We start from the raw sequence: 22,127 nt of genomic DNA on the forward strand, positions 1-22,127 counted from the left end.
AAACCGTTTGAGCACTGCATTAGAGTGAAAATCAAGAGCAAATTTTCATTATGTCGTAAGTAACATTCGCACCGATCCGAGAAAAATAAAGTTTTGTTTTGATGACCGAAAAGTTATTCCTATTTAAAAGTAAACACATATAATCTCATAGTGATAGCAATGTTTAACATATTCAGCCGGGTTTTAATCATACAAAGGCAAATCGCTAGCTTTCATGCTAAGAAATACTGGTTTTTGAGTCAAAAGTTATTATACGTCGTTTGGTGGCCCCTATTGTTACTTAAGTCAAAGTGTATTTACCAGGATATTCGGGAGAATTATCAATTACGTCTCCTTACGTGCAGCCCATTCATCATTTTAGGACCACCGAAATCATCTTAGCAACAAACAGTTCGATTTATTCACTTTAATAATGAGAAAGCGAAACGACGAACGTACACTTTTCACGGGTTTCTCAGCGCTGTTACTTAAGTCAAACGGCATCTCCATAGAAATTGGGTGACTTAAGTAATATCGAAAACTATTTTGATCGGAAGGTGATTACGTCAAAAAGCAATTTGACTGGTAAATAAATTTAAAAATGGGATTTGATCCTTTATTTGGACAGTATATAGTGTAATAGCAGGAGAATCGATTGACACTGATAGCTCGACTTTGTTTACTTTTGTTACATTCGACGTAATGAAAATTTGCTCTTGAAATGTCAAATTGTGCATCAGTCCATGGTGGGTATATAAATGGTGATACAGCTTTGTCACTATATAGGCGAGGAGGTCGCGGGGGGGAAAAGTGCGGTTTTAGAGCAAATTGTAAACAAACTCGGTCGCTGTCCCATACAAAAATCCAACATGGCTGAATCATGAATTTGACACATTAGAACACCTATATGTAGTCACCTTGCATCAGTCTATTGAACATTGTACACAACTTCAGAGAGAAGTTTGAACTAAAGAAGACGGAAGAAACTTCCAAGTATGGAAACAAGGATGAAGCTTCCAGGAAAAAAATGAAAGAAAACAACCAGTTCATGTCGCAAGAATCTTCCAAGGAAAGTCGGAATAAATTTCGGCGAGTAAACGTTCAGAAGCTTCCGGGGAAGGTTGGAAGAGAATTCCGGGATAAGTGGGAATAGACGTTTTGGAAAAACAGGAAATTCCTGAAATAGTCTGGACAATGTTTCAGACGCTATTGGACGAAACATCCGAGAAAAATCATAAGCAACTTCCGGAGGAAAGCAGAAAAATGTTTCTGGGGAAATCGGAAGAGACTTACTGGAGTAAGTTGGAATGAACTTCCGGGAAAATTAGGAGAAAGTCAGACAAACGTAGCCAGAAAAGTAAGAAAAATCTTCGGGAGAAAGTCGGTAGAATTTTCTAGAGGAAACTGTACCACGCCGCCCGGAGAAGTTGAAATAGCTTCCGTTGCAAGTTCGATAAAAACAATTCGGAATAAGTCATAGACAAATTTCCATTGAAATACGAAAAAACTTCCGGGTGAAATCACAAAAAAACAACTTCTGAGAGATGTCGGAGGTCCTGCAAGAGCTGTAAAAAACTAACGGAGAATATCAAGAGAAACTTCCGGGGGAAATCGGAAGAAACATCCTGCACAATTGAATGAAACTTCCGGTGGCTTCTACCAACTCTTCTGTGACTTCCAAAATATCGTTGACTCATCTAAAGTGGACCCTACACGATTGCTTTTATTGACAATAATCGTATTGTCAATACATTCAATATTGACGTCAATACATCGGTATTGAAAATATTTCTGCACTCACATCATCAATATTATTGTCAATAATTCCCCTTCGTGTCAATATATTGATACGTGTGGGGTTCGCTTAACAGGGAGTAACCGCAGTCCGTCACTCAACACCCAATCCTACCGCAGCTCGCCAATGACGCTGCAGTATTGATAGTTTCCTATCTAATTGCCTAAGCACTCACCCTTCTTCTCCTGGCACTGTCCATCCTTAAAGTGTGTATCGGCTTCGTCGCATTGACACTTTTCGTCGATGCATTTGCTCAGATTCCCGAGCAACGGTTGGCACTGTTCATTTACAGTGCACTCCTCTTCGTAGGCTTCCGCTTCCTTTAGGCACGTTTTATCTTGGTACAGGTGACCCTTCTGACAGTCACACTTTTTCGGTTGCTGCTCGTCTTCCGATTCACAGATCGCTTTGTCGAATCCACAGTCGTCCACGGTTTCACACGTACCACCTTGAGCCGCTTTGCACCGCTCGTTGACGTAGAAGAAGTTCGCTCGACAGACGCAGGTGTTCACCTCACTACAGCGGGTATTGACCATGGTACAGTCCGCGTCTTTTTCACAGTATTGTTCATAACCTTTCTTCCCGATGCACATCTGTCGGTTAGTGTCGTACTCGGCGTACGGATAACAGCTACATCGCTTCGGTGAAACCAGAGGACAGAACGCCTCGCCATAGGGCGAACACTGGCTACTGGCCGTACAGGATCCATTGATTCCAATTGATCCTACAAAATTCAACCAAGGTAATTAATTTGAATGTATCGAAGATATTGGAATTATTACTACCTTTCAAACATGTTCTCATATTGTAATTGTAAAACTGATTATTTTGGCAGACGCATCTGCCGTTGGCGTAGATTCCACCTCCACAATCCTCTTTCTTTTCTACGTGTTCCCCTAGTTCAGCTTTGCACTCTCTTCCAACCGCGTAGAAGCCTTCCCGGCAAAGACACTGACCCATCCGACAAACCGAGTAGGGAACCCCGTCGCATTCCTTCGTCTCATCCGTGCAAGTATCGCCAACTTTAGTGAGAAAGAAAGCAGCTCTTAACTTTAATTTCTGAACTGAATTCAAATGCCACTTACACCCGGGAGTACTCTCATCCTTGGTCGGCGTATCGACGCTCGACTGCAGTCTAACTCTCTTCGCCGTAGCACCACTGGAATTACTCTCCTTGCGCTTCTCCTCCTGGACATCGTCTCCGGTATTGGTTCCACAGCTGCTTCCGATGCTGGTCTGCTGCTGTTGATCCCGGGTTGTTCTCGTAGCTTCCGCTTGCGCTTTCTTCTCTTCGCAAGACACCCTCGCTTGGACGCCAATATCCCGGTAGGTTTTCGTTTGTGCTTTCTTTTTGCATACATCTGCACTACACTCTAGGTTATCACCGACACAGTCCTGATTCACGAGGCACCAATCGTCAACTGCAGAAAAAGTATGCAAATCAGAATTCCAGCATCGAATCGTTTCCAAGAACTACTTACGGGACACTTCGCGCCGGCAGACATTTGTGCTTCGAAGGTAGAAACCCGGTGCACATTGGCACTTACCATCCCGGCACACCACGGCTTCACGGTTGTACCCGAAGAAACAGTCGATATCCTGCCAAAGACAAATGTGGGAGTTGCAAATTGGTGCAAATTATGACACTGAGAAACAGCCCACTTACATCATTGCACGGTTGGTCGATGTTCGCTAGCTGACGGCATCGTCCGCGAACGTAGGTGAAACCGGTATCACAGGTACATACTTTGTCCTCGCACTTGGCACCGGTAAGCATATGAGAACACTGGACCGCTTCCTCGCACGCTACCCCATACGAGCGCTCGGGCAGGCAGCGGGTGACGTCGGTCGAGAAGACATGCCCCGCCGGGCACTGGCAGAAACCGTAGGTTGAACAGCGCGCCTCCGGGACCTTACCGCAGTCTTCCGAGGTGGTGCATGGCCACAGTACCGAGCGAGATCCTGTTGGCAAAATTAAAACGGAAGATGGAAATTTTCGTTAGTGAAATGCAGTAACGGTTTCGGAAGAACAATGGGAAAACCCAGATTGTTTCGGTTCGATAACGGACGGACGATGAGAACGGGGAGGGTGGCTCATAAATCTCGGTGCAATGCAACTTTGCGCTGATGGTTGTGTTGTGTTGTTCAGAAATGTTATGGGACCTAGACACGACACCTTTCTCTCGGACAAAGGAAGTGCATGAGTAGAGCTGTATCGTGGGCATCGGTGCATAATTAGAGCCCTAGTCCTGGAGGTGGAAGAGCTATGATTACTTCCTTGCATTATTCATTCCAAGACAGTTCGATAGTGACCTAGAACTTTGGCACTTGGCACCTTTTGCACCTACACAAATTGAAATCAAAGGGGTGACCCTTGGTGATGGGTGCATTCTTGATATGAATGCAACTTTATGGTATTTAGAGAGGGTTTGTACCCGTGCATCCTTTCTAGCTTCATCAAAATGACAGCATCCCCGTTTCTTAAACTGAACACACCCGAAATATTACCGCAGTGTGGAAATAGAACGCTGTCCAACTGACAGATCTTGTCCGCCGAGGCAATTATGGACGGCACCAGTGGTATAGTGGTAAGCGTGACTGCTTTCTCACCCCAGTATGTCAATCTCAGCCGAGGTCGTAGAGAGAAGAAAAGGATGAAGAAGAAGAAGAATAAGAAGAAAAAGAAGAAAAAGAAGAGATAATGGTGAGTCTTGCACGAGATAGATGAAATTCGACCAAGCAGGAGATCTACTCATTACAGTCTCCTGGACCCACTGCACGGTTGTAGGACAAAAGGTCAACATGAGGTCTTAGGACAAAAGGTCGAATGCACAAATGATAGAAGGAGCTAAAGGTCGAATAACAAATTGTCGAAAGGACCAAGGGTCCAATTGAACATAGAGTGACAAAGGTTGAATGGACAAATGGTCGAATGTACAGAAGGTCGAATTGAACATAGCTGGACATAAAGTTGATCAAAATGTCAAATGGTCAAAATGTACAAAAGGTCGAATGGACAAAAGGTCAAATAGTCAAAAGGTCAAAGTGGACAAAATAGACAAATGGTCGAAATAGATTTGCTAGAGGCTAAAATGGGTGGCCGATGAGCATCATGAGCAGTTCTTTGGAAAAGTAAAATAACATTTAGTTACCTTGCGTGTCACAATCAAGCAATTGTAAATAAATTATGAGAAATTCACGAACGAGTCCTAATATTTATTCTGGAAAAGCCGAGGGAAAAGCGCCAATTTGTGAGCGGTGTTGAAAGGATGTAAACAAAGGCAAGAAAATTAATATTTTCCTAGCAAAATAGCTTAAAAACCACCTCCTTGTTTTATAAACGGCTAAAGGAAGGACCTTTTAAGTTGAAAAAGTTAACAGAAGACCGAGCAGAAGACACTATCCCTCTAAAACTTAAGATAAATGCACTAAGACTTTTTTTTTATTGGGTATCAAGCTGGAGCTGCGTGACAGCTTAGTTGTCAAGACTTGACCCATTTGAATAAATTTTGCTTCTATCTTTGACAATACAGCAGAAGGGCTAGCCTATGTTGGCCGCTTGGACACTGGATTCCGTATGTATTGTTTCAAGATAGTTATAGAAAAAAATGCTGTGACGTGTGCGCGTAGATACATCCGCGTAGTAAACCGATTGAATAAGTAAATCCGTTTCGAACGAAATATCTAAATTATGTAAGTTACGAAAACCGCGCGAATTCCGAGTGCCACCCAAATAAATGTGATAGCCTATGTTGGCAAGTGATTAATTTTGGTTTCCTCCCTCGATATTGTACTTATTTACTACTGAGCTTTGTATCAAATTAGTTAATTTAAAGAACGTATCAATCATTTCAAGATTTCGCGACCGCACCGAACAAATTCTATACTACATATGCTCAAAAGCGTTTGACAAGCTCTACCGAATTGCGTATCACTTCTGCGTAAGCTCCGTAGACGTAGGCGCGTTGATTCCGACAGCCGCGAAAAGTTAAACATGCATCAATACCACATAAGGAAAGATCGATTTTACGTATGGTTTAGTTCATAGATCAACATTGAATGCTGTTTAAAAATGTAAGTACTTGAACACTAAGAAATAAGTTAACTCAAATGCTTTAACCGCATATATAAGAGATTTCGCGTATTGAGAGAATAATATAGTAATCGAGTACAACAAACTCAGGGGAATACAATACCTCCAAAAGTTTAAAAAGCTATTAATTGTCACATACCTCTACTTTTACTTATTTCCTAAACTATTCTTCTCCTTGTTAATCTGCTTAATGCTGCCTGTTTACGCGATGGAATGGACCGACAACAAAAAATAAATCGAATGCAGAATTAAACTCGAATCGTCTGCGATTTAACTTAACCTTTATTTGCTTCTTCTCAGAACAAAGGTTGGTACAGTTATGATTACATTTCAGAACTAAAAAACGCGCGCAAGTTGACAGATGCACAAGGGGTTTATCCTCGCAGGTTGAAACGATACAGTTGGGAGGTATCTATACACGAACATCCTCCACCGCCTTGAGACCCACTGCCTCAATCAGTTGGTAGAATACAGATTTTCTGGATGGGACGTGAGTACTCCGCTTGACCACGCCGTAAAGTTACAGTTCGAACGACTCCTGTTGAGTCCGGGTGCAGCTTCATGATACGAGCCAACTCCCACTGAGCAGGCGGCGCGTTGTCGTTCTTCACTAGTACCAGTTGATTCTCCTTGACGTTTTCTTCGCTTACGCGCCACTTACTGCGTGGCTGTAGGCTAGTTAAATATTCATCGCGCCAACGCCTCCAAACTTCGAAAGTTTGCTTGTGCATTTGTTGCCACAAGTTCAACCGGTTAGTAGGAATGTGAGAACGGAACGTGGAGGAGGCGAATGAACCACGAATTGCACCAGCTGCTGGGAGAACCATCCATCGTCCACATTGCAAAAATTGGGCGACTACGGTGGGCTGGGCACGTCGTAAGAATGCCGCACGATGACCCAGTGAAAATGGTTCTAGAAAGCGACCCAACAGGAACAAGAAGAAGAGGCGCGCAGCGGGCAAGGTGGATCGACCAAGTAGAAGGTGACCTGCGGACCCTTCGCAGACTACGAGGCTGGCGAACTGTGGCCATGGATCGAGTAGAGTGGAGACGACTTCTTCGAACAGCAGAGGACAACAAGGCCTTAGCCTGATTGGTAAGTGGTAAGTAAGGAATGTGAGAAACATCGTGCTCCGGAATTAAATTTAATGGTTGACCGACCAGGAAATGTCCTGGTGTCAACGCATCGTAGCTGTCGGGAATGTTGGAAAGTGCGCAAAGAGGACGTGAATTAAGGTAGGCTTCGACTTGTGAAAGTATCGTCACCAGTTCTTCATAAGTGGTCGCCTTAGATCCCACAACTGCAAAGAGATGTCCCTTGACACTTTTCACCGCCGCTTCCCATATACCTCCTCGATGAGGTGCAGAAGGTGAATTAAAGATCCATTTGATACCCAAATTAGTCAAGAACTGTTCCGCTGGCTTGTTGTTGGCCTTCAAAGAATGTTGAAGCTCCTTAAGGTAACGATCTGCTCCAACAAAATTCGTCCCGTTATCGGACCATATCTGATTCGGGTAACCTCGTCGTGCGATGAACCGCTTGAGAACACTGATGAACATACCGGTTGATAAGTCGCTAGCAACTTCCAGATGCACAGCTTTGGTTGACATGCACACAAACAGTGCTAGGTATCCCTTCGTTGTCTTTACGCCACGGACACATGAAGCTTTAATCGTAAAAGGACCAGCATAATCTGTGAGTTTCACGATCAACGGGGTTTGCTCTGACCTTTCCACCTCTTGCAAAATCTCTGCACAATTGCTGGACCACTTACGTAAGTTGAAACCTGCTGACTTCAGGATTTCATCGACCTGATGTATCAATTGCATCGCTTCCTCTTTGGTCTGTGCTCCTGATAGAAAGTCATCGACATATGTGTCAAAGATGATTGATTGTGCTGCATCTGGATACACTGTGCTATAGCTTCTCGCTGCTTCCTTCATCGATTCAATGGCCAAATACGGTGCTGAACTCGTACCGTACGTCACAGTACACAAACGATAGTGCTTCACTGGTTGATCTTGGTTACCAAACCACAAGACTCGCAGATAATTTCGATCCTTAGGATGCATCCACAATTGGCGATACATTTTTTCTACGTCACCCGCAACCGCTATCTTGTGCATCCGAAAACGTAGAAAGACACGGAAGAGGCCTTGATTCACATTAGGTCCCTTCAACAATCGGTCATTGAGGGACACTCCCGATCCTGACGCACACGAGGCGCCGAAAACGACACGTAATTTCGTAGTCATACTTTCCACCTTCACCACCACAGCATGGTGAGGTAGGTAGAAGCATTTACTGACTTCTACGCTTAGTTCACTAAGAGGTACCTCCTCCATATGTCCCAGGGCCAGGTACTCTCTCATAAAATTCGAGTACTGCTAGCCAAATTCGGGATCTCACTGGAAGCGCCTTTCCATTGATTGCAATCGTTTCATTGCTGCAGTGAACGATTCACCCAGCTCCGGCTTCGAATCGTCGAACGGAAGTCGAACGATGAAGCGTCCCATCTCATCTCGTGATACGGTGGACTTGAAATAGGCAACCGCTGCATCTTCAGAAGGAGTAAGCAACTGTGGCTTCGGAACCTCCTCCTGTTCCCAAAATTGCCGCAATGTTCGATTGATGTCCAATTCCGTATGCAAGTTGATAATTGAGTAATTGCTTTGATTTCCTGACACGACTAGTCCAAAGATTGTGTTCTGTGCAACTGGAATACAAGAACTGTTTCTCACTTGACCAGCCTGGAGAATCAGAAAAAACACATCAGAGCCTAAAACGATGTCGATCGGCCCGGCCGATTGAACTCCGGATCGGCTAGGTTTCGCTGTACTTCTTCGCTCAGTAGACTAAGGTCCAATCTTAGGTGCTGCGAAGGCAACGTGGAGGTTAACTTGCTCATCACGAAGGCATTGGTTTGAAGTATAACCTTCTCACAGAACCGGTTTGCTATTACCAGCTCCACAATTCCACGCGTTGTTCCAGATCGTTGTTGCCCCACTCAAGAAACCACAAATTTTCCACTGGATCATGGCAAACGAAGTTTACTGACGCTAGCTTCTGAAATTAGTGATACCTCTGAACCTGAATCAATCAAAGCACGAACTTTCATGAATTTGCCATCTGATGCTTTCACGTAGATCAACGCCGTGGGTAGAACTGATACCGTTGGCGCCGACACCATTGGAACTTGTGTTACCATCGAGTTGATGGTTTCGTCTCTTTGCTGTACAATCTGTTGATCTTGAGGCTTAGTATAGCTCGAACGATCGATTTGTTGATCATGCACCACCACCTCTTTAAGGCAAAGAAGCGTATGATGCCGCTGCGTTTGCAGTCCCCGTTGTGGCACACTGACTTCGATGAACACACCTTTACCGAATGTGACGAACGCAAACAGTTGTAGCATAGTTTTGCTTTCTGTGCGAACTCACGTCTACACAGCACATTTAGTTTTTTAAATTCCTCGCAAACATGAATCGGATGCTCATTGGAGCATTTCGCGCACTTTTTCACTTCCTTTGTAGAACGCAACGCATGCACTTTCTTCTCCGATTGAGGCACTTTTTTCACGGCTCCTTTCTTCACATCATCCGCTACCGGCTTCTTGCTGAACGCCGTACATGTCTCCAACGCATCGCATCGATCATCCAGAAATTTAAGGAAATCCTCAAAGGTAGTGACCTCTGGGAGGACGCAAAACCTGGAACCAGATGCTGCATATGGAGCTCACTCAACTGGATTTCTGGATGTGTGAATCCGGTCGTATGCGTAATCAGAGACCCCCCCCCTTTCATTTTGGTATTATATCAAGATTGTCACAAATTTTCATTGTTCCTGAATTCAGATATTTTTTTTTTAATTCCATAATCTGAAATGTTTTCAAAGGGCCTGAATTTCTCCTGATCCTGAGTTACAGGATAATAAATAATTTCGAAGGCCACTAGGTAAAACGCAATAACACACTACCACCATATTAATGCTTTAGCGACGATGTTTTACAGTGAGAAATATTCAATGTGTTATGTCTGTTTATCTTTGATAATAATATATTTGTTCCTCGGCAAAGCATGGTAGGAAACGTAATTTTAAACTGCTCGAATGATATAATTCATTGTCTAGTAAATTAACCACTTCATTCGAGCAGTTAAAATGACGCTTACTACCACTCGAACTTTGAAATAAAACATTATGTTGCGATTTTTTCTCCAAGAATCACGAGAAAAATAGCCAACATTTGTGCGTTTCATAAAAAATAGATTTTAGTTGGTCCAGTTTTGTGAAATCGCTGGTAGAAAGTCACGCCAAAACTACCTGACAAAGTGATCAATTCTGATAGGATAATAGATCATATCATTCGAGCAGTTTTAAATTGCGTTTCCTAACACTCGAGAGCAGATCCACGCCAACTGATGAATCGATTTTATTTTCCCCTCTCCAAATTCCATGAAACTCCGCATAATTGTTCACTAGGGGCAATAAACGAAGTATGTGCCGGAATTCAATCATTTTGACTTACTGCGAATTTGATATTTTTCAATAAATCAAATCGAAATGACGTCTGAGACAAAGTTGTAGGAAACTGGATTGCCTTTTCAGGAAACAAAAAAAAAACTCACTGAGAACATTTTTAAGATTTTTAAACTTACGTTAGCGTTTCAAAGCTTATCAAAAATGTTAACTTATTGGAAATGGACACAATGAACATTTCAAAATTGATAAAAATCGAAGAATATCAACTATTAGTAACAAAATTAGAACTTTTTCCACGAATGATTTAAATTGTTTTTCTAGCAGAAAGCAAACGTTTAAGTCCAGAAAATTATTTGTTATGCACAAATCACATAAATATTTCGTGAAAAAATAGATCAAAATTTTACTAAACGTTTATGCTCTACGGTTTTGGTGAATTTTGTTTTCATTGTGTCCATTGCAGAAAACTTAGCATTTTTTAAGTTAAAAATTCAAAAAAATGCATTTTATTTTTGTAATTGAAGTTTTAAACAGTTTTTTTTTTATTTTGACAGAAATTTGTCATTTTTATTCAGTGCACATTTTTCTGAAATAGCAATCGAGTTTTCTCAGTCGTCATTTCAATAATGAGCCGCTTTCGAGCTGAGATTTGATGAAAATTATCAAATACGCCATTTTTAAAAATTAGGCGGAAGTTGAACTAACCTGATTCCAGTACAAACTTGGTTCATTGCCCCTAGCGAACAATTATGCGAAATTTAATGGAATTCTGAGTGGCAAATCTAAAATTTAATTTTTTTTTATTTGGCCTGGAACTGCTCTATTTATTTTCTTCTAGAACTTCGAGGAATTAGGGTGCTTTTTATGCTAAGTTTGACAATTCTGGAATTTATTGCTTCAATTTGATAAAATCCCACATCTTCTCGACCATATGACAAATTCCAATGGGGAAATTTGAAGAGAAGAACTCCTTATATCTCCAAGGGAATTGTGGAGAGAATTCTACGAGAGTTCTGGAGCTAATACCAAGAAAGTTTGGACTTATATTCCAACGATGATTTTGAGAGTGCATTTTAAAATGAATTTCAAGGCAATCCTGAAGGTTATTTTTGCGAAAATATCGAACGAGTACATTGAACAATTTCAAGGGAACTCATAAAAGAATTCGAAGGGAGTTCTGAGAAGAAACTCTAAAGATACAAATTCTTCCAATTGTTCCAAAGGAGTTCAAAGGAAAGTCCGTCGAATAAAGAGAATAAAAAAGAAGAATTATGAAGAAATTTTCAAGGATTTTGAAGGATGGAGAGTTAGTAGAATTTTAAGGAGAGTTCTAAAGATATGCAGAAAAGAATTTCAATGGTCTTAGGGAAGTGTTATCACTATGTTGTATTTCCACGGCGGATCACCAGTGTTAGCTGTTCGAAGAGTGGAAGATTCCGGGGTAACAACATGTAAGAAATTATCAGAACGAATTATGCTTTCTTCTACGTCTTTATGGACTATACTGGGGAGCAAATAAACTAAACAAAAGGAATATGTTCTTTCGATAGCCGGCTATCGAGAGATTAAATAAACAACAAATAAACAATACATACTTTTGGTTGCATCGCCAACTTGAGGTGAATCCTAACCGAATACCCTACCCAACCCTCCAACTTCGTAGCACTTATGAGGGTGTCGCTAAGTCGGTGGCCTCTCGTTAAGTAAGTACTACATCAACATTTCCTTCCCTATCCCTAGTTATGGTAAAGATGGGCGTGGCCGGGAATAGCGGCAGTCATGCTTCTGTTACTCTTGTTTAGATTGGAACCAATGTTTACTCCCCAGCATTATTCCTGAAAGTAGTCTAACTGAGAATTTCAGAAGAGACGTGAGTGTCGCTAGTATCCAATCTACGAAGTATATAATAACAACGCTAACGCTAACGCTAACGCTAACTGGGTAGCAAATAAAGACAAAATAGTGTTAGGTTTTTAACGCTTGTAACTTTGTCATTCATACATGAAATTAAAATCCAAAAACACCAATCGATAGGAAATCCCTGAGCTTTGGCAAAACCTTGAGGTAGTTTAAGAAAGCTAACAACACGAAGTCTGGAAATGGCAATGTTTCATTCAAAACGTCAAGTATTTCAAGAATATCGTGTGAGATCAATCTAATTGTATTTAATCTTACTTTTGTGTAGTAGGATATTCAATTGAACCGCTCCGGGTTATTATGAAGCCCTCCCCATTGGCTAGTTTTTGACCTGGACTTTGGTGGGCGGGCTTAATATAATGCTTCATAGTGGAGCGTTGGAGACGGTTGGTTTAGGTCCAGCATCGTTGGCTCATGCCGTGACGGAGTGGTGTCATGAGCATGCGATGAGGATTACTGAGCTTTCCCTCTCTGATGAACCATTGCATGAGAGAACCAAAGTTCTAGTCTGAGTTATAGTATCACACTTATTACTCCTTTGTTTGAGAGCCGCGTTGTAGTACGCTTATGTATAGGCACTGGCGTTGGGTGCGATACTGGCTGGTTTTTTTTTCCGCAAATCACTCTTATTTTATTTATTTTTATACAGATGGGTTTGTACGGGAGTTGTACTATTGAGGTATTTTAAAGAGTGCCCAACGGTGCTCCTTCTACTTGCGTGACGGGCTTTCATTGTTGTTTTCATTGAAGTATTACTCAGGGACCAATGTTAAACACCATTTTTGTACATGGTGCATTTTTGTACATAACTAATCTTATATGTGCTTCATCTTGATTTGGGATAAGTGTTTGAACTGTGGCTCGGGATTTCCACTGTGACGTGTTTCTATTGTGACATACCCATACGTATATTTGTGGTGCGACATAGTGGAAACGTGTGAGCGTAGTTGAAGCATATACCCTATGTAAGTTAAAAATCAGCTAAGAAACTAACTTCAAAGTGAAGCATTTTAGTCACTTGAAGGTGTCACTTGGGACAAACTGATATATAATAAGTATAGGTCAAAGTCAAAAACAACTTGAAACACGTTAAATTTTGGATAGCAGGTACTTGATAAAGCATGGGTTATGGTTGATTGGGTGGATTAGAGATTTCAATTATTTATTAAATTAGGCTAATGAGATATCATAATCATCAAACGAAAATTTAGACAGCCTAATGACATTAAGTAGATTGAAAAGGAAGTTAGGATGCGGGCGTCCGCTTAGCGAGGCAACTAGCATTTTCATATATTGTCTGTTTATTTTGATGGTTGCTTTAAAATATCAATTTGGTATATATATGAAAGGATGAATCAGTGGGAGACGGAGTTTCAGTTTCTATACATTTTGCAGCACAAATCTAGTACTAGGTGTCATTTCCTCAAAACCCCCCAATAACCGACCTCTTCAATCCCTTCCTTTTCCCATGGCGTTCAACTGGTCCGCATAGACTATTCAGCCATTACCCTTCCTTTATCCTCGGCTTTGGATTGACTTGCGCTCCCATTGCACAGTGGTCCAGAATGCAGATTTAGGTGGAATGATATGTTTTGAGCCTGAAATTGGAACTTTAGACTAAAATTCTTTTCTACAAAGTTGTTCCTTATAGTTAGGGCCTCATTTTTATGACAATGAATTCTAGGGTGGTTCCTATTATCATTAAAATCAAAAATCTAACTTTTTTGTTTGAAAAAATTAAGGTATACATTCTTCGGCAAAGTTATAGCTAAGCTAATTTCAAGCAACTTTGTTCAATATAACTTTTTTGTATCTCTTAAATTGGCCGGTTTAGAGCTATTTTCTTGAATTGAGTAAGGGTGGCTCTTAAAAAAACAGTTTTTTTGCTCTATTTTTCTTATTTCGAATTTCTCAGCAAATGTGTCTTCAGATAACTTTTAGATCTTAAGAAGGCGCAAATTTTTGCAGCACAAAGCTTGTCAATATCTTTCGCCGATCAAGAGTTATTGACGTTTTTATACTAAAAATATGCACTTTTCAAATGTTAATATCTCTGTTTGGGGCAAACAAAAAAAAAGTTTTTTTGCAGCATTTGAAAGGGCGTATGTTATTCTCAATAATATGAAAAAATTGGAGGTATGTTATTTTTCAAACTGGTATAAAATCAATTTGAATTTATTCATATTTTTTACTATATTTGAGTATATCTTTTTTTATTAGAAGAGATACAGGCAACAAATCCAGCTTTAAAACATTTGTCTTAAAGAGTTTTAAAAGTCTCTAGAAGATGACTTTCATGATAAATTTCAAATAAAAAAGTTATTGGCAAAAGATGGATTTCATAGGACCACTCTAATGACAAATTTATATAAAATGTGCTAGTACATTTGTTTCAATATTTGGACATTTAGTGTCTTCGAAGAAGTTTTTGTTCTTAAAAATTCCCTTCTTTTGGTGTTTGCAAACGTCAGGGTGGTCCTCAAATTAGGGAATTTTTTAAACTAACTTTTTTGTTTTACAAAATATAAACATGTGTTGTTCAAAAAAGTTGTAGTTAAGTTACTTGCAAGCAACTTTGTCGAAATTTTTTTTTTCTATCTCTTAACGTTCTCATTTTAGAGTAATTTTTCGGAGTTGACTTAGGGTGTTCCTGGAAAAAACAGTTTTTTAGCAATAACTTTTTTATTTGAAAATTCTCATGAAAGTTATCTTTTAGAGACTTTTAAAACTCTTTAAGACGAATGTTTTATAGTTGGATTTGTTGCCTGTATATCTTCTAATAAAAAAGATATACTCAAATATAGTAAAAAATATGAATAAATTCAAATTTATTTTATACGAGTTTAAAAAATAACATACCTCCAATTTTTTCATATTATTGAGAATAACAAACACCCTTTCATATGCTGCAAAAAAACTTTTTTTTGTTTGCCCCAACCAGAGATATTAACATTTGAAAAGTGCATATTTTTAGTATACAAACGTCAATAACTCTTGATCGGCGAAAGATATTGACAAGCTTTGTGCAGAAAAAATTTGCGCCTTCTTAAGATCTAAAAGTTATCTGAAGACACATTTGCTGAGAAATTCGAAATAAGAAAAATAGAGCAAAAAAACTGTTTTTTTAAGAGCCACTCTAACTCAATTCAAGAAAATAGCTCTAAATCGGCCAATTTAAGAGATACAAAAAAGTTATTTTCAACAAAGTTGCTTGAACTTAGCTCAGCTATAACTTTGCCCAAGAATGTATACCTTAATTTATTCAAACAAAAAAGTTAGATTTTTGATTTTAATGATAATAGGAACCACCCTAGAATTCATTGTCATAAAAATGAGGCCCTAACTATAAGCAACAACTTTGTAGAAAAGACTTTTAGTCTAAAGTTTCAATTTCAGGCTCAAAACATATCATTCCACCTAAATCTGCATTCTGTACCACTGTGCATTGCCCCACCAAACGCTGCAAAAAGAAAATGAAAATGAAATACTCCAATTGATAGGAAATAACCAAATGGAGTTCGGTAAAGAGAGATGAGATCAACGGGGAAGTTTGGTAAAGAGAGATGATTAAACCGATTTGTACCTTCCTAAATTTGTCCTTGCTCGCTTTCTACTCTCTATAATTTCATCTCCTCATCTATCGTATAAAAATTACCACTTTAGTCTGTTATTTGAAATTAGCATTTTCAACTATGTAAATCGTTGACTTCACGCAGAAGTAATGCTAAACACATAGTCAAAGTAATAGTTTGTTGATACCAGAACAATCGGGATATCGGGAAGGTCATTTTTGTGAAACCGCGTTGAATTTGGCATTATCGAAGTGGAAAAATAACTTGTAGTGTAAAAATACGATTGTTGCTGTTTTTTGGATCTAAAACGCACTTTAGAAACAATTTCTAGGCCTTTATTATTACGATCAATCAAGCGCTTTGGAGTTACAAGTACTGCATATGAATGGTTTGAAAGCTATTTGTCTGATAGAACTCAAAGGACTGTTTTTAATGATTCTATTTCCAGTCCCGTGGGGGAATAACCTTGGAGTGCCCCAGGGAAGTGTATTAGGGCCCCTTTTATTTATTATGTATATTAATGATTTGCTACGTGTTTTACGATATTGCTACATTAATCTTTTTGCAGATGATCCTGTGTTATTCATTGCAGCTAAGGATTTAGATGATGCCGTTTCACACTTGAATGAAGATTTGCATTCTCTAAGTAGATGGTTGAAGTATAAGCAATTGAGATTGATTATAATTAAAACTAAATTCATGATAATTTCACGAGAACGTATCCGTTGTAATTGATGACGAGGCTATTGATCGCGTTCGGGAGATTAAATATCTTGGCGTGATTATTGATGACAACTTTAAGTTCAACTTTCACATTGATAATGTCATCTAGAAAATTTCCAAGAAGTATGGAATTCTATGTCGATTGAAAAACGATTTAACTATTGCCAGTAAAATACAGCTCTACAAATCAATAATTTCTCCTCATCTAGGGTTTTGCCCTTCCATTTTATTTAATGTAGCACAAATATCGAATGCGCTTGATTTTGAGATGCAATAGATTCACTTCCTCAACTTTGATGCTAGACGTTTTAAAATGGTCTTGAAAGACCAAAGAATTGTATATTTGACATGGTGTTCATTTTTAAAGTAGTTAACCGTTTGCTGCCTCGATATGTGTTGGATCGAATTGAAGGAGGAAGTGACTTTCAGAGATATAATACTATATCTATATAATACTATATCTATAATATATCTTGACTTGTGCTTCATGAAATTCATTATATTTTTAAGGAATAAATGTTTTCAATTCGATGCCTAGACAAATCAAACGTTCAGCAACACTTACAGAATTTAAAAAAAAAAACTCAATTTCACACGTTAAATCTGTCGTTTATGAATTGGAAAATTATGTATCTTGACGAAGTTATCTCTAACGCATTATTTTATATGAATAGCTGTCAAATGACTTTTTAATAATTATTGTAGCACGGAAAAAATATTGTGTTCGCCACGATGGTCATGATGAATTTTTAATATTTGATTTAATAGTATTTGATTTAAAAAAAAAGTAGTCTACAAAAGTTTGAGCCTCGCGCGCGTATTACGGATATAGAGGACCGAATTTAAAATTTGATAAAAAAAATGCAATTTTGAAGCTTATTTGGAAGATAAATACCTTGAGTTAGTAGTAAGTTTTCTGGTAAATGTTGGGGGTTCGTGAGCATTCCTGACATTGCTGAAAATTATGTTTAGCATCAGATTGCGGGGTTGCTAGTGTAATATGATGCTTTGATGATTGGTCATTAGACTGCCAATGAATGTATGGGAAAAATTTGACCATCAAATTTCGCTAACAAACCATATACAAAATGTTTATTGCCTCGAAAAATGACCCTATGCAAAATTTTAGCTCAATTGGACATGACTTAGGGGTGCCGCAAACGCGTCAAAGTTTGACTTTTTTCACTCTCGAAAATCGAAAAATTTTCGGAATTATTCTACGATTTATGTCTGTCTATGCTTCTATTTTACGTGGTCTCAGATACTAAAAAGTAATATCATCAAATGTTTTGAAGTTTGGATTCTTAAAAATTCCAAAACACAACATGATGATATTTTCAGATACATGCGTTTGGTAAAAAGTAATGGTTTTTACATACCTATTTTGATTTTTGGACCACCCTAATGAAGAATAATTGGACCACCCTAGTGAATTATTTCGTATTAGGTCCTAAATGGTGGTTTAATTCGATATATAAGCAGGTTGGAGACAATTGTGAACAGTTTTAGAAGCCGACTCATCAATCTTCTATATTCCATATAGAACTCATGAAAAAAATTCTAAGTCCCAGAAAGTTGATTTTTGAAAAAAAAATTTTTTCGAGATAACACCAAATCTCGACGTTTCATGCATTTTTAAGACATTTGGCATCAAAAAAAAAAAAATTGATTTCCGAAATTTCATGAGAGTGAAAAAAGTCAAACTTTGACGCGTTTGCGCCACCCCTAAATCATGTCCGATTGAGCTCAAATTTTGCATAGGGTCATTTTTCGAGGCAATAAACATTTTGTATATGGTTTGTTAGCGAAATTAAAAATTACCATTTTCGCTGGCAGTCTATTGGTCATTAACTCTTGATTACTTGTAATAATTATGAATATTTTAAGTGGACGAAAAGGCGAACTAAGAGATGGACGCCTGAGCTTTTCCACATTTATATCGTCGTTAAACAACTGTAAACTCTAGAGAGAATTTATATCTGTATAATAATTTAATTAAAAAGTCTTTATTTTCCTCTACAGCTGAAAATTAAACGTCATTTCGATTAATTGCAAAATTCGAAAAGGCTGAAAAAAAAATTATACAAACATTGAATGTGTTTTTTGCAACTTCAGTTTACGATTTTCAAAGTTGGTTGGAAATGCTATCTAATATCAAGCTTGAAGCTATTATGCAAAGTTTCGTACAAATCAGAGAAGATCGAGTCAAAAATTCATCTAGCATTTTCGTGACTGTCAACCTAGTGTTCTTTGAAGAGTTCCACAGTTAATGATTGAGAGCTTTCTATGCCAACTAATGCATGAATTTGAATACTAAATGGCAAATACAATGATACTCTTGCCAACAAAAGTCGAGTAAATTTCGAAAAATAATCCGAAAGATTTTCTACACCGGACCCGGACCGTCTCCATGCCTTAACTTTATAGGTTATCTGAAACGTCACACACGTTGGCTTATGGTTAAGCCAGCGAATGCCCATGGCAAATGGAAGCGAGCCTATTGGAAAATAATTCTCCATTCCGGGATCATAACCCATAAAGTAGGTAACTCATTGCAGCGTCCGGAATGATAAATGGAAAAGAACTTCTGCTCAGACACGATGAACTCCGTTCAAATTAAGCGTCAATGTAAAGCGACAGCGACGCGCACCGATAAGATAATCTTCATTGGATTTCGAAACCATCGATTCAACCAAACACCTGCCAGTTCGTTTCCACCACTCCATAATCCATTTACGTTGTTTGATTGATGGAATCAAAATTGACATATATCCACTAGAATCACTTCTGGTAACTTCCACTTTCAAATGTTGAACAACGAGGTTTGCCGTAAAATTTTAGAACTAACAGGAAATCACAACATCCAATAAATTTGCCTACAAACCGATTAGAAAAAGCCTAGCCATATTTCTGAACGAAATCTGTCGGCAGTAGTAGTACCTCGTACGATCAGTATCACTAGGAACCACTTCAAAAGCCACTGCATGTTTTCCCGGTCCGTAGTCCTCGACAAGCAACCGATTCCACAAAACACCTGTTCGGCACTGACTGAATCAGTGTGTAGCTTGGTTGTAAATGGAATTTTGATATGCGAACCGATTGACCACTGGTTGGTAATCTTATCACTTTGACCGGCTGTGCTATCTCATCAATAGGAATATGATTCAGCGTTTGGCTGTATAACTGAAGTTGCCTTTGTAGTGGGTAATTGTTTAAAGCCGACCGGATTTTCTGATATGCTCAATTGCGCTAATCGCGTTTTTGCAGCAACGAGTTTAAGGAGATACGAAATCTGATTGAGTGATTGGCTTATCTCGGTGGGGAAGGAAATTTGCAACTGTGGGTTTTAGTTGGAAGATAGGTATACATTATTTTTATATTACATTACAATTGTAACGTTATTTCGATTACAAAAGAATTAATAATTAATAAAATATAAAATTTTAGGTTATGTCACAAGAATTGATTAATAAAGAGAGAGATAACGATGAGTAATTTCCATTTAATTCCACTGCATTATTTGCTTATCCTTGACAGATACGCGTATTTCGTCTACAATGTGCAGACTTCTTCAGTGTCTTGTACTAATACTAAAATCGAGTATTAGTACAAGACACAGAAGATATGCAAATAAGGTAGTGGAATTCCATGGGAATTACTAATTCTTATCTATTTATTTATACAGGTATTCCACTAAGACGCCCATATTCATCAAGATTTAAATTGATTTACTTAGAAACGGTTAACCGGTTGGATCCAATAGATGATTTGCTCAACTGACTGATCAAATGGTCAATTTATTTTACGATCAGTTGACCGTATAGTCAGTAAATTGATTAAATGGCCATTTGATCAAATAGCTGGTCGATCAATAGTAGCAAATACTTATGCAGGCTCGAGACTATTTTTTTGATTGACCAAGCTACAAATGCACAACACGTTCCATTTCTCTTTGATGAATTTAGAAGTGATAAGTTAAACATTCTTAACTCATCAAATAAGGCACACAGTGGCCAATTACGGATATTGTTGAACATCTTTATGCAAAATACAATGCAGATAAATCTGCAAGTTAGCCAACTGTAATTGGCATCACAATTTATTTCCAATATAGATATTCAACTATATGAACTATACATATCTCCACCGCACTGCAAATCAAACATGCACCATCAATTTACGTTGACGACTCCATCCGTTTCACCCGAACTCGATCCCGACATGATTGGCAACCTACTACTAATCGCACTTTAAACGCACGGCACGTCAACAGCAAATTAAAGGATAAGCTTCCCTACTTGTTGTCAATTCCGTTTCGACCTGAATTCGTGCCCCCGGCGCTCGTAAGCCGTCTAAGCCAAATAAAAAAAATAACACCAATTAGACTTACTGACACTAACATCGCCGTAGCTCCTGTTCTGAAAGCATATGACAACGGCATCGATGAATGGCGATTCGCGAGTTATCAAATATACATACACTGCAACGACTAAACCAGACCAATTCATGATTTGTCAAACTTGAACTAAACAAAAATGCTTGAAATCTTCGAACCGACCGAATCCTCTTCACTGTCAAAACATCACTAAATCGAACCGTTCATTTGGTCGAACAGAGCACCACCACCACCGGATTGCAAATCCAATGGCTCCGGCAATCCATGCATGCAAATCCTTCAGCGAAAACAATCAGGTGTAGGACAACTACGGCATGTCATCCGTGTCCTGCACGTAGCAGAGTGGAGGCAAGCTTGGATGGTCAATACATAATTTCCCAGGTCCTATACATATGTCTATGCTGCAATGTACGCCCGACGAACACGTGTTCGTCGGGGTGGACGCTTAGTCTATGTAATTATATTATACAATGTTTACCACCCTTCAACCTCCCGTTCCTCTTCGTGGATGTTTGGAAATGTGTCTCTCTCCCGGTGGAACGTGTGCTGCATTTTGGAGGCCACGCGCTGCTGGACAGCAGGCAATAAAATTCGAATCATACATACACACATGGACACGGTAGGTACTTACCACGTATCGTAGGAGAGCCACAGCCTTACAAGTGTACTTGATAGGGGAAAGGATTTCACATATGGAGGAAAAGCGATTGCTTTCCATTTCTGCTGCAGGCAGTGATGGTCAGCCAATGGCACACTTATGGAGAGCAAATGGTGTGTTCTACTTCCGGAACAGGGGTGCATTTGGGTTCCACTGTTTCTGTGATATACGAACAACTATACCGACGAACAAATCGTAACCAAACTTATATCATATTGTATGATTTACTACCGAATGTTAACTGTAGCTTTATTTGTTCTGGAGATATTAACCAAAGAAAGTAATGCTTCTTGAAAATCACGAAAAATAGAAAATGCTCCCTTGAATCAAAAGATGTTTTGGTCGGTACAAACATTGGATTTTTAAAATTTGAGTTAAAATAAGTACCTCCTTCAAATTTGGGCCAAATCGGAAAATTACCAGCATTCAACCTGGTGACCACAGTGAGTTCCAGCAGCAGCAGTAAGCCCCAAGGTGAGCAGCAAGGACCCCAAGGAGAGCTAGGTCTTGTGCT

The 22,127-nt window shown here is 39.1% G+C and overlaps 1 protein-coding gene across 1 annotated transcript in view; it reads right to left on the reverse strand.

Annotated features, from left to right (window-relative positions):
* Positions 1-19,610, reverse strand: part of LOC135710798 (tenascin-like) — a 28,003-nt gene extending 8,393 nt beyond the window's left edge. Inside the window, exons 1-6 of the mRNA XM_065233483.1 lie at positions 19,500-19,610; positions 3,441-3,736; positions 3,256-3,373; positions 2,860-3,195; positions 2,560-2,796; positions 1,950-2,498 (exon numbers count right to left, since the gene is read on the reverse strand). Of these exons, the coding sequence (XP_065089555.1) occupies positions 1,950-2,498; positions 2,560-2,796; positions 2,860-3,195; positions 3,256-3,373; positions 3,441-3,736; positions 19,500-19,545 (1,582 nt within the window). The 5' untranslated portion in view covers positions 19,546-19,610. The remainder of the gene's footprint in view (positions 1-1,949; positions 2,499-2,559; positions 2,797-2,859; positions 3,196-3,255; positions 3,374-3,440; positions 3,737-19,499) is intronic.
* Positions 19,611-22,127: the final 2,517 nt, after the last annotated feature.

The sequence above is a fragment of the Ochlerotatus camptorhynchus genome, unplaced genomic scaffold, assembly GCF_037179485.1.
Source record: "Ochlerotatus camptorhynchus isolate MF236.1 unplaced genomic scaffold, CSIRO-AGI_Acam_v1.1 ptg000402l, whole genome shotgun sequence".
Classification (NCBI taxonomy): Eukaryota; Metazoa; Arthropoda; class Insecta; order Diptera; family Culicidae; genus Ochlerotatus; species Ochlerotatus camptorhynchus.